Below are 14,015 nucleotides of genomic sequence, written 5' to 3'. Positions count from 1 at the left end.
TGGCAATGATCCTTTTGGTGATTTCATAACAGCCTGTTGGCCCAGTCACTCATTCAACAAATGCTTAGCGAATTCCCATTAGCAAAATGACAGCTAATGTTTCTCGAGTATTTACTACATGCCAGGGACTGTATAAAATACTATCTCTGCATCATTTCTTATAATCCTCCAGCAACTCCATGAAGTACTATTATTGTACCCATTCATTTTACAGAGGAGGAAACAGGCTTAGAAGAGGGAAATAACTCGCCTAAGGTCACATATTTGGTAAAAGTGTTATTTGAACCCATACCTATGTGACTTAGAGGAAGTGGTCTCTACTATTTCACTCTACCATGGTTGTAAGACATTGCATTTGATGTCAGGTGCTGGAGAGCAGGCCTGGGATTAGGCTGACGTGAGTGAAGTGCATAGGATACAAAATTCAAGGAGGGACAAATGGCCAAGAAGCACATGAAAAGATGCTCAAGGTCATTAGCCTTCTGGGGAATGCAAATCAAAACCGCATTGAGATACCATTTCACATGTACTAGCATGGCAAGAATTAAAAAATGAAACATAACAAGTGTTGGTGAGGATGTGGAGAGATTGGAACCCTCAATACTGCTGGTAGGAATGTAAACTGGTGCAACCACTGTGGAAAACAGTCTGGAAGTTCCTCAAAAAGTCAAACTTAGAGTTGCCATATTGCCCATTAATTCCACTCCTAGATATAGATTCAAAAGAATTGAAAACAGATGTTTAAGAAAATCTTGTATGTGAATTTTCATGGCAGCACTATTTATAATAGCCAAAAGTGAAGAAATCCAAATGTCCATCAGTTGATGAATGGATAAAAAATGTGGTAGAGGCCAGGCACAGTGGCTTATGCCTGTAATCCTACCATTTTGGGAGGCTGAGGCAGGTGGATCACCTGAGGTCAGGAGTTTGAGACCAGCCTGGCCAATGTGGTAAAACCCCATCGCTACTAAAAATACAAAAAATTTGCCAGTCCTGGTGGTGTGCACCTGTAGTTCCAGCTACTTGGGAGGCTGAGGCAGGAGAATCACTGGAATCTGGGAGGCAGAGGTTGCAGTGAGCTGAGATCGCACCATTGCACTCCAGCCTGGGTGACAAGAGCGAAACTCCATCTCAAAAAAAAAAATGTGGAACAGCTACATATTTTATGATTCCATATATATATATATATATATATATATATATATATATATATATATATAAAATATCCAGACGAGGCAAACTCCCAGAAACAGACAGTCATTGCCAGGGCTTGAGGAAGGGAGAAATGAGAAATAACTGCTTAGTAGTGGATGTGAAGTTTTCACTGAGGGAGGTAAACGTGTTACAGAACTAGATAGTGGTGATGGTTGCATAACATTGTAATAAACTAATGCATTCAATTGCATACTATAAAATAGTTGAAATGGTGGATATGTGTTTTGTGTTTTTTACCACAATAAAAACAAATGAAGTGGCTTCCTGCTGGCAAGGATTAAAAAAAAAAATGAAGGAGGCATTTACTTCTGTAGGCTCCTGTAGGTACAGGCCTTGTGAGTACCTTCCTAAGACTTAGGTGCTGGGGTGCTGGCTTGCCTCACCCCAGTCTCAGTTCTGCTGTTCAGTGACATTTTCTCCATTCATTTATCACCTCCTTAAATCAATCTCTGTACCAGATGGGGAAAGAGTGACTGTAACTATACTGTACTTGGCATTATGAGTTACATTTGCCTAAAAACCAACTTTTAAAAATTTGCCATCCGTGGTCTGGTTCCAAAATGGCTGAATAGGAACAGCTCCAGTCTACAGCTCCCAGCGTGAGCAACACAGAAGACGGGTGATTTCTGCATTTCCAACTGAGGTACCGGGTTCATCTCACTGGGGCTTGTTGGACAGTGGGTGCAGTCCATGGAGCGTGAGGCGAAGCAGGGCAGGGCATTGTCTCACCTGGGAAGTGCAAGGGGTTAGGGAATTCCCTTTACTAGCCAAGGGAAGCCATGACAGATAGTACCTGAAAAATTGGGACACTATCACTGTAATACTGTGCTTTTCCAACAGTCTTAGCAAATGGCATACCAGGAGATTATATCCCATTCCTGGCTCAGAGGGTCCCAAGCCCATGGAGCCTTGCTCACTGCTAGCACAGCAGTCTGAGATCAAACTGCAAGGTGGCAGTGAGGCTGGGGGAGGGGTGTCTGCCATTCCTGAGGCTTGAGAATGTAAACAAAGTGGCCAGGAAGCTGGAACTGGGTGGAGCCCACCCCAGCTCAAGGAGGCCGGCCTGCCTCTGTGGACTCCACCTCTGGGGCCAGAGAATAGCTGAACAAAAGGTAGCAGAAACTTCTGCAGACTTAAACGTCCCTGTCTGATAGCTCTGAAGAGAGTAGTGGTTCTCCCAGCACAGAGTTTGAGATCTGAGAACGGACAGACTGCCTCCTCAAGTGGGTCCCTGACCCCCGAGTAGCCTAACTAGGAGACACTTCCCAGTAGGGGCCGACTGACACCTCATACACCCAGGTGCCTCTCTGAGATGAAGCTTCCAGAGGAAGGATCAGGCAGCAACATTTGCTGTTCTGCAATATTTGCTGTTTTGCAGCCTCTGCTGGTGATACCCAGGCAAACAGGGTCTGGAGTGGACCTCCAACAAACTCCAAGAGACCTGCAGCTGAGGGTCCTGACTATTAGAAGGAAAACTAACTAACAGAAAGGACATCCACACTAAAACCCCATCTGTACGTCACCATCATCAAAGACCAAAGGTAGATAAAACCACAAAGATGGGGAGAAACCAGAGCAGAAAAGCTGAAAATTTTAAAAATCAGAGCACCTCTTCTCCTCCAAAGGAATGCAGTTCCTCGCCAGCAACGAAACAAAGCTGGACGGAGAATGACTTTGACGAGCTGAGAGAAGAAGGCTTCAGACGATTGGTAATAACAAACTTCTCTGAGCTAAAGGAGGATGTTTGAACCCATCACAAAGAAGCTAAAAACCTCAAAAAAGATTAGACAAATGGCTAACTAGAATAAACAGCATAGAGAAGACCTTAAATGACCTGATAAAGCTGAAAACCATGGCACGAGAACTATGTGATGCATGCACAAGCATCAGTAGCCGATTTGTTCAAGTGGAAGAAAGGGTATCAGTGATTGAAGATAAAATGAATGAAATGAAGTGAGAAGAGAAGTTTAGAGAAAAAAGAGTAAAAAGAAATGAACAAGGCCTCCAAGATATACGGGACTATGTGAAAAGACCAAATCGACATCTGATTGGTGTACCTGAAAGTGACAGGGAGAATGGAACCAAGGTGGAAAACACTCTGCAGGATATTATCCAGGAGTACTTCCCCAACCTAGCAAGGCAGGCCAACATTCAAATTCAGGAAATACAGAGAATGCCACAAAGGTACTCCTCGAGAAGAGCAACTCCAAGACACATAATTGTCAGATTCACCAAAGTTAAAATAAAGGAAAAAACATTAAGGGCAGCCAGAGAGAAACGTCAGGCTACCCACAAAGGGAAGCCCATCAGACTAACAGTGGATCTCTTGGCAGAAACTCTAAAACCCAGAAGAGAGTGGGGGCCAATATTCAACATTCTCAAAGAAAAGAATTTTCAACCCAGAATTTCATATCCAGCCAAACTAAGCTTCATAAGTGAAGGAGAAATAAAATACTTTACAGACAAGCAAATGCTGAGAGATTTTGTCACTACCAGGCCTGCCTTACAAGAGCTCCTGAAGGAAGCACTAAACATGGAAAGGAACAACCGGTACCAGCCACTGCAAAAACATGCCAAATTGCAAAGACCATCAATGCTAGGAAGAAACTGCATCAACTAATGAGCAAAATAACCAGCTAACATCATAATGACAGGATCAAATTCACACAAAACAATATTAACCTTAAATGTAAATGGGCTAAATGCTCCAATTAAAAGACACAGACTGGCAAATTGGATAAAGAGTCAAGACCCATCAGTGTGCTGTATTCAGGAGACCCATTTCCCATGCAGAGACACACATAGGCTCAAAATAAAGGAATGGAGGAAGATCTACCAAGCAAATGGAAAACAAAACAAAACAAAAAAGCAGGGGTTGCAATCCTACTCTCTGAGGAAACAGACTTGAAACCAACAAAGATCAAAAGAGACAAAGAAGGCCATTACATAATGGTAAAGGGATCAATTCAACAAGAAGAGCTAACTATCCTAAATATGTTTGCACCCAATACAGGAGCACCCAGATTCATAAAGCAAGTCCTTAGAGACCTACAAAGAGACTTAGACTCCCACACAATAATAATGGGAGACTTTAACACCCCACTGTCAACATTAGACAGATCAACGACACAGAAAGTTAACAAGGATATCCAAGACTTGAACTCAGCTCTGCACCAAGCAGATCTAATAGACATCTACAGAACTCTCCACCCTAAATCAACAGAATATACATTCTTCTCAGCACCACATCACATGTATTCCAAAGCAGACCACATAGTTGGAAGGAAAGCACTCCTCAGCAAATGTAAAAGAACAGAAATTATAACAAACTATCTCTCAGACCACAGTGCAATCAAACTACAACTCAGGATTAAGAAACTCATTCAAAACTGCTCAACTACATGGAAACTGAACAACCTGCTCCTGAATCACTACTGGGTACATAATGAAATGAAGGCAGAAAGAAAGATGTTCTTTGAAACCAATGAGAACAAAGACACAACATACCAGAATCTCTGGGACACATTTAAAGCAGTGTGTAGAGGGAAATTTATAGCACTAAATGCCCACAAGAGAAAGCAGGAAAGATCTAAAATCGACACCCTAACATCACAATTAAAAGAACTAGAGAAGCAAGAGCAAACACATTCAAAAGCTAGCAGAAGGCAAGAAATAACTAAGATCAGAGAAGAACTGAAGGTGATAGAGACACAAAAAACCTTCAAAAAAATCAGTGAATCCAGGAGCTGGTTTTTTGAAAAGATCAACAAAATTAATAGACCACTAGCAAGACTAATAAAGAAGAAAAGAAAGAAAAATGAAATACATGCAATAAAAAATGATAAAGGGGATATCACCACCAATCCCACAGAAATAGAAACTACCATCAGAGAATACTATAAACACCTCTATGCAAATAAACTAGAAAATCTAGAAGAAATGGATAAATTCCTGGACACGTACACCCTCCCAAGACTAAACCAGGAAGAAGTTGAATCTCTGAATAGACCAATAACAGGCTCTGAAATTGAGGCAATAATTAATAGCCTACCAACCAAAAAAAAAAAAAAGTCCAGGACCAGACGGATTCACAGCCGAATTCTACCAGAGGTACAAAGAGGAGCTGGTACCATTCCTTCTGAAACTATTCCAATCAATAGAAAAAGAGGGAATCCTCCCTAACTCATTTCGTGAGGCCAGCATCATCCTGATACCAAAGCCTGGCAGAGACACAACCAAAAAAGAGAACTTTAGACCAATATCCCTGATGAACATTGATGCAAGAATCCTCAATAAAATACTGGCAAACCGAATCCAGCAGCACATCAAAAAGCTTATCCACCATGATCAAGTAGGCTTCATCCCTGGGATGCAAGGCTGGTTCAACATATGCAAATCAATAAATGTAATCCATCATAGAAACAGAACCAAAGACAAAAACCACATGATTATCTCAATAGATGCAGAAAAGGCCTTTGACAAAATTCAACAGCCTTCATGCTAAAAACTCTCAATAAACTAGGTATTGATGGGATGTATCTCAAAATAATAAGAGCTATTTATGACAAACCCACAGCCAATATCATATTGAATGGGCAAAAACAGGAAGCATTCCCTTTGAAAACTGTCACAAGACAGGGATGCCATCTCTCACCGCTCCTATTCAACATAGTGTTGGAAGTTCTGGCCAGGGCAATCAGGCAGGAGAAGGAAATAAAGGGTATTCAATTAGGAAAAGAGGAAGTCAAATTGTCCCTGTTTGCAGATGACATGATTGTACATTTAGAAAACCCCATCGTCTCAGCCCAAAATCTCCTTAAGCTGATAAGCAACTTCAGCAAGTCTCTGGATACAAAATCAATGTGCAAAAGTCACAAGCATTCCTATACACCAATAACAGACAAACAGAGAGCCAAATCATGAGTGAACTCCCATTCACAATTGATTCAAAGAGAATAAAATACCTAGGAATCCAACTTACAAGGGATGTGAAGGACCTCTTCAAGGAGAACTACAAACCATTGCTCAGTGAAATAAAAGAGGATACACAGAAATGGAAGAACATTCCATGCTCATGGATAGGAAGAATCAATATCATGAAAATGGCCATACTGCCCAAGGTAATTTACAGATTCAAGCTACCAATGACTTTCTTCACAGAATTGGAAAAAACTAAAGTTCATGTGGGACCAAAAAAGAGCCCGTATTGCCAAAACAATCTTAAGCCAAAAGAACAAAGCTGGAGGCGTCACACTACCTGACTTCAAACTATACTACAAGGCTACAGTAACCAAAACAGCATGGTACTGGTACCAAAACAGAGATACAGACCAATGGAACAGAACAGAGCCCTCAGAAATAATACCACACATCTATAACCATCTGATCTTTGACAAACCTGACAAAAACAAGAAATGGGGAAAGGATTCCCTATTTAATAAATGGTGCTGGGAAAACTGGCTAGCCATATGTAGAAAGCTGAAACTGGATCCCTTCCTTACACCTTATACAAAAATTAATTCAAGACGGATTTAAGACTTAAACGTTAGACCTAAAACCATAAAAAAATCTAGAAGAAAACCTAGGCAATACCATTCAAGACATAGGCATGGGCAAGGACTTCATGACTAAAACACCAAAAGCAATGGCAACAAAAGCCAAAATTGACAAATGGGATCTAATTAAACTAAAGAGCTTCTGCACAGTAAAATAAACTACCATCAGAGTGAACAGGCAACTTACAGAATGGGAGAAAATTTTTACAATCTACCCATCTGAAAAAGGGCTAATATCCAGAATCTACAAAGAACTTAAACACGTTTACAAGAAAAAAATCAAACAACCCCATCAAAAAGTTGGTGAAGGATATGAACAGACACTTCTCAAAAGAAGACATTTATGCAGCCAACAGACACATGAAAAAATGCTCATCATCACTGGCCATCAGAGAAATGCAAATCAAAACCACAATGAGATATCATCTCACACCAGTTAGAATGGTGATCATTAAAAAGTCAGGAAACAACAGGTGCCGGAGAGGATGTGGAGAAATAGGAACACTTTTACACTGTTGGTGGGACTGTAAACTAGTTCAACCATTGTGGAAGTCAGTGTGGCGATTCCTCAAGGATCTCGAACTAGAAATACCATTTGACCCAGCCATCCCATTACTGGGTATATACCCAAAGGATTATAAGTAATGCTGCTATAAAGACACATGCACACATATGTTTATTGCGGCACTATTCACAATAGCAAGACTTGGAACCAACCCAAATGTCCATCAATGATGGACTGGATTAAGAAAATGTGGCACATATACACCATGGAATACTATGCAGCCATAAAAATGGATGAGTTCATGTCTTCGTAGGGACATGGATGAAGCTGGAATCCATCATTCTCAGCAAAACTATCGCAAAGACAGAAAACCAAACACCGCATGTTCTCACTCACAGGTGGGAATTGAACAATGAGAACACTTGGACACAGGGTGGGGAACATCACACACAGGGGCCTGTCATGGGGTGGGGGGAGGGGGGAGGGATAGCATTAGGAGATATACCTAATGTAAATGATGAGTTAATGGTTGCAGCACACCAACATGGCACATGTATACATATGTAACAAACCTGCACGTTGTGCACATGTACCCTAGAACTTAAAGTATAATAATAAAAAAAATTTGCCATCAATTGCAAAAGGACTCATGTTCACAGTCCATGCCATCACTCCACTAAGACTGTTAATGGCCCCTCTGGGAAACTGTGGTGCAACAGCCGTGGGGCTTTCCAGAACATGATCTGTGCATCTGTTGGTGCTGCCAAGGCTGAGGGCAAGGTCATCTCTGAGCTGAATGGGAAGCTCAATGGCATGGCCTTCCATGTCCCCACTATCGTGTCAGTGGTGACCTGACCTGCCATCTGGATAAACCTGCCAGATATGACATCAAAAAGGTGGTGAAGCAGGCATCGGAGGGCCCCTTCATAGGCTGCAGGGTTATACGAGAGTTTCGTGGGCACTTCTTTTATGATTTTGAAAAATATGGTCCAACATAGTCTTTCACCAGAGAATTTGTTTTCCAGAATCAATGAGAATCTCATATACACTTGATTTCTCTTTTTAAACATACTACTTTTCTATAGTGAGCCCCTTTTTTGTGGATCACATTTATTAAAACAGTTACTAATTTCAGAACATTTCTTGCTTTCATTGTTTTACCTTCAAATATTATAATGCTTGAGGGTAAGGCAATACACAAACACACACACACACACACACACACACACGCCTCCTGGGCTACACTAAGCACCAGGCTGTCTCCTCTGACTTTAACAGTGACACCCACTCTTCTACTTTTGGGGCTGGCATCACCCTCAACAACCACTTTGTCAAGCCCATTTCCTGGTATGACAGTGAATTAGGCTGCAGCAACAGGGTGGTGGACTCATGGTCCACATGGCCTCCAAGTAGTAAGACCCCTGGACCACCACCCCCAGTGAGCACACAAGAGCAAGAGCGAGACCCTCAGCTGCTGGCGAGTCCCTGTGGCACTCAGTCTTCCACCTCAGTAAGAATCTCCCCTCACAATTTTTATGCAGACTCCCTGAAGAGCAGGTGCTTAGGGAGACCCACTTTGCCATGTGCCATCAATAAAGTCCCCTGTACTAAAAAAGAAAACTGCCATCAAGTCTAAGCTAATATGTTACTGAGTAAATACCTAAGAAAGATTATTTTGAGCACATTTCCTAAACAAACAGCAGCTAATTAATATATGTTTTAAGTTAAATACATACTAAACAATGCTTCTGATAAAAAATTATACAAAAACGCAAATAAAATGTTGAGGATGTATCTTTTAGAGCATACTTTCCCAACCTCAGCACTACTTGCATTTTGGACTGGATATTTCTTTGTTGGAGGGGGATGCCCTATGCTTTGTAGAATGCTTAGCAGGATCTCTGGGCTTTATGCACCACATACAAGTAATACCCCCATCTCCCCACTTTCCTAGCTTGTGACAATCAAAAATGTCTCCAGTCATTGCCAAATATCCTGTGGGAAGAAAAAACAGCTCCCAGTTGAGAACCACTGTTTTTAAGTGTTTTCAATGTAACTAAATATTACTCAACAACAAAGAACTCTACTCCTGAGCAATTATCTTTCAATGTTGTCATTCTGTACTGCAGGTTATTGCTGGATGAGAGTCGAAGTATCAGAAAATGTACCGTGCATTTTAAAATGAACTTCCTTGGCCTGTCCCAACACTGTAGGCTGCAGGGTTATAGGAGAGTTCTGTGGACACTTCTTTTATTATTTTGAAAAATATGGTCCAACATATTCTTTCACCAGAGAATTTGTTTTCCAGGATCAATGAGAATTTCATATACACTTGTTGATTTCTCTTTTTAAACATATTACTTTTCTTTAGTGAGTCCCTTTTTTTGTGGATCGTATTTATTAAAACAGTTGCTAATTTCAGAACATTTCTTGCTTTCATTGTTTTGCCTTCAAATATTATAATGCTTGAGGGTAAGGCAATACACACACACACACACACACACACCACACTTATATAAAATTTGTCATTCATCATGGAAGGACTCATGTCCACAGTCCATGCCAGCACTCCATAAAGAAGACTGTGAATGGCCCCTCAGTGCAACTGAGGTACAACAACCATGGGGCTCTCCGGAACATTGTCCCTGCTTCACCACCCTCTTGATGTCATCATATTTGGCAAGTTTTTCTAAAAAGCAGGTCAGGTCCATGACCGACACATTTGTGGTGGGGACATGGAAGGCCATGCCAGAGAGCTTCCCGTTCAGCTTGGAGATGACCTTCCTGCAACCTTGGCAGCACCAGTAGATGCAGAGGTGATAAATCTCTCTCTCTCTCTCTCTGTGTGTGTGTGTGTGTGTGTGTGTGCACAGACCATTGGTAGTTTTTAACATTTAAATTCTTTCTTTTCTTTTCTTTTTTTTTTTTTTTGACGTGGAGTCTCGCTCTGTGGCCCAGGCTGGAGTGCAGTGGCATGATCTTGGCTCACTGCAACCTCCACCTCCTGGGTTCAAGCAATTCTCTTGCCTCAGCCTCCTGAGTAGCTGGGATTACAGGCACGCACCACCACAGCCGGCTAATTTTTGTATTTTTAGTAGAGATGGGGTTTCACCATGTTGGTCAGGCTGGTCTTGAACTCTTGATCTTATGATCTGCCTGTCTTAGCCTCCCAAAGTACTGGCATTACAGGCGTGAGGCACCGCGCCCAGCCTACATTCTTTATTTTCTTGAACACCATGTTTGTCAAGAATTACATGGCACCACCTCATATTATCTTATGTTATAAAAGTAACATGATTACTTTGTAAATGTTTAGTAAAAAAAATTACCAATGATGTATATATATATATATATACACACACACTAATATATATAGCACATATATGCAACATATATATGTACACACACACACATATATGAGTTTGGGGCAAAGCAATGGGAGCAATTGCTGTGGGTGCAGAATCAGATGAACCCTTCTAAGAACTTCTTCATGGAGCAGCTCTGTCTTCCATGAGGAGAAATAGAAGAAATCCCAGCTTGCCAAGGAAGAAGCGGACATCAATTGCAAGGGCAGGGCAAGAAAGAAGAGTTGGCAAGGGAAACGTACATAGAACATTTGTGCTGAGTGCAAGAGGATGAGGGTCAAGGGAAAGCACAGGAACACAAGGATCCCAAGTGCCAGCCTTAGTGTCATGAATGACTTGGTAAAAAATGATTTGAACTGTTCTGTTGACAAGCATATTGTGAGTTTTCTCATCTTTCTTTTTGGGGATCCATCCAAAACCCAAGAAGACTCAAACTGAGTGTGACTATTGGCTAATACATAGTGGAGTAAGAAATTCCTCACCCTCTTTCCTTCCCCTTACCTATGTAAGTCACGTCCACATAAAGTTCATCCGAGAAACTGCTTCCCATCTGGTTAGTGGCATTGACCATCATGATGTATGTCCTCCACATGGAGGTGTACTGCTTGCCAAAGTGGCAGGAGTTGGGGCCACCGGTTATGTAGTCTGGACATTCATGCATGAGTGTCTCTCTGCAATAAGTAATGTATTAGGAATGAATAAGAAAGTAATAAAGAGAGTCTAGTTTTTTCTTCATAGATCAATACCACTGGCCTTTGGGTATCAGAAATTCCAAGCGCAAAACCCAGAGCTGACAAATGGTTCCTTAGGCTTCCATGTTCTGCCCATTTCAGCTGGGAGTGAAAGAGGGAAGAGCATGTTGGAAAGGTTATTTTAGGGCCTCAAGTATTCTTCTTCCCATCAACCCTTACTTTCTATAAGTGTTGTTGTGGGCTCAGGGACCTATATTCCCTGCTGATAAACATTCGAGCTTTCAATGGCCCAGGCACCACCATACCCAGGTCATGCCCATTGGGTTGCCTCAGGAAATTGGAACTTTCACCTGTCCACACACAGAGGGGTCATGCACAATGCAGCAGCTATTTCACATACGTGTTGAATTACTTTTCATTTTTTAAAAAAGGGTTCAAGAGGACAAAAACTGATGTTGGTCCATTTCAGACTGCACCAAGTCAGCAATAAAGTGAAGTGACGTTGAAAGGAGGTATTTCAAGCCCACGTGGCTCAGTAGGCTGCTCACATTTAGACTCAGGAACCTCAGCTCAAGACACACTGCACAGGGGTGGAGGCTTGTTCAATTCTGGTTGCATCTGAGTTCCTGAAATCTGTTTACACGATGTCCCTTTGGATTTCAGCCGGGATGACAGTTTTGTGTACAACAAAGTGCAGTCATTGGAAAGTGTGCCAGCTGTCTCTACCAGCAACTAAATATTTTCCTTTCTGAAGAAGAATGCAGCTCTCCCATGATTTTCAGGAGGGTCTCACTGTCAGCGTAACAAAATGCTTGCACAGAGATGATCTGGTTTAGCCCTCATTGCAGCCTTAGGTCCCAATATGTCCTCTAGGAGATCGTGGCTCTTGGATCAGCAATGTGCTAAGGAAAAAACCTCACCTTCTTTTCCCTACAAGGTTCTTTATTTTCTTGAACATGAAACAAGTCTGAAAACCTAATATACCATATTTGTCAAGGATTGTATGGTACCACTTCACACGATCCTACTTATTTTGCAAAAGTGACATGTTTAGTTAAAAAAAATACAAATGGCATAAAAATTATAGATGAGCATTTAAAATTAACTAGCAATTAAGAAACACTTCTATGGGGCCTCAGGCTGCAACCTAAGCTGTGAGAGGGGATTTGAAACATTACATCAATATTGGGTCCATTTGACCATTTGACCCTTCTTGCTGGTGACAGAAACAGATTGATGGGACCCAAGCAAGTGATGAAGTCTCAGGGTGAGGAGACCTAGGGTGGATGCTCAGAAATGCCAAGCATCAGCATCCAGTAACACTGATATTGTACTGCTATGGCTGGTAACCTTATGTATATTGACACAGCTCTTAACAGACATTAACAGGAGAATGTGGGCATGGACCTTAGACTCCCCTTTCCCCGGTGGTATGAACCTTACTGGTGTAAATTCAGGGACATGCTGTCACTCAGAACTAGTGTTTCTTTGGCCTGGAGAATGGGAGTACTCATGTGGGGTTTCATAGGAGAGAAGGGAACTTCTTACCCTTCCCTGTGGTAAGTCAGTGAATAATTGGTAGGAAGTCCTCCATCTGTCCCAGGCCTCCACCAGCAGGTGAATGTTTCCTTATTGGGAGAACGACATTTAAAGATCTCAGGTTTTCCAGGAGGTAATTGTCCTAGAAAAAGCCAGAAGCCACTGTATCAATATTGAGGTCCATTTAACCATTTGACCCTTCTGCTGGTGACAGAAACAGATTGATGGACCGAAGCCAGTGATGAAGTCTCAGGCTGAGGAGACCTAGGGTGGATGCTCAGGAATGCCAAGCATCAGCATCCAGCAACACTCCTCTGTGGGCTGCCCTGATGTTGGCATTGCTCTTAGAGAGCATTTTGCTGGTGTGTGTGTGTGTGTGTGTGTGTGTGTGTGTGTGTCTGTGTACTTTGAGATGGAGATAACAATAGCCTAGTGACCAACTGCAAAATTTCAACAAAGAATGAGCCTTGAATGCAAGATAGACACATATTGGTTGAAGAGTGTGTGGTGGCCCTTTTGTAATCCCACAAGGTCTGTAAAGCTGATACCCTCCCTCAGCCTAAGGGAACCATACAAAGAATCCTTCCCAGGTATGAGCAACCCGCAGACACTCTGGCAAAACACCGCTCTATGGCACTTCTCCACTCAGCTCACCAATTTCTATCTTTCTGCCATCCCCACACAATGAACTCAACTTGTTCCTGATCTTCTGTCCGTTCACTACATCGCTAAAGCTCCCTGTATCTGGGCGTCCCTTCCTTCCTCTTTCCCCATCTTCTCCTTTCCTTCCCCTTTCCCTTCACTTTTTCTTGATTTTTTTTTTTTTTTTTTTTTTTGAGATGGAGTCTCACTCTATCGCCCAGGCTGGAGTGCAGTGTTGCGATCTTGGCTCACTGCAACCTCCACCTCCTGGGTTCAAGCAATTCTGCCTCAGCCTCCTGAGCAGCTGGGATTACAGGTTCACACCACCACACCCGGCTAAGTTTTTGTATTTTTAGTAGAAATGGGGTTTCACCATGTTGGTCAGGCTGGTCTTGAACTCCTGACCTCGTGCTCTGCCCACCTTGGCCTCCCAAACTGCTGGGATTAAAGGCATGAGCTACTGCACCTGGCCACTTTTCCTTGATTTGATTCAGCTTTGATC

The 14,015-nt window shown here is 42.1% G+C and overlaps 1 protein-coding gene across 3 annotated transcripts in view; it reads right to left on the bottom strand.

Moving 5' to 3' along the window:
- PRLR (prolactin receptor) overlaps positions 1-14,015 on the bottom strand; it is a 180,451-nt gene that overhangs the window by 24,168 nt on the left and 142,268 nt on the right. For all 3 annotated transcript variants that reach the window (XM_003806664.6, XM_034960186.3, XM_034960180.3), the window contains 2 exons: positions 12,881-13,013; positions 11,142-11,311 (listed from right to left, as the gene is read on the bottom strand). In XM_003806664.6, coding sequence (XP_003806712.1) covers positions 11,142-11,311; positions 12,881-13,013 — 303 coding nt within the window. The remainder of the gene's footprint in view (positions 1-11,141; positions 11,312-12,880; positions 13,014-14,015) is intronic.

Source organism: Pan paniscus, chromosome 4 (genome assembly GCF_029289425.2).
Source record: "Pan paniscus chromosome 4, NHGRI_mPanPan1-v2.0_pri, whole genome shotgun sequence".
Lineage (NCBI taxonomy): Eukaryota > Metazoa > Chordata > Mammalia > Primates > Hominidae > Pan > Pan paniscus.
Note: the sequence above shows the minus strand (reverse complement) of the source record. Positions and strands in the feature narration are given on the sequence as shown.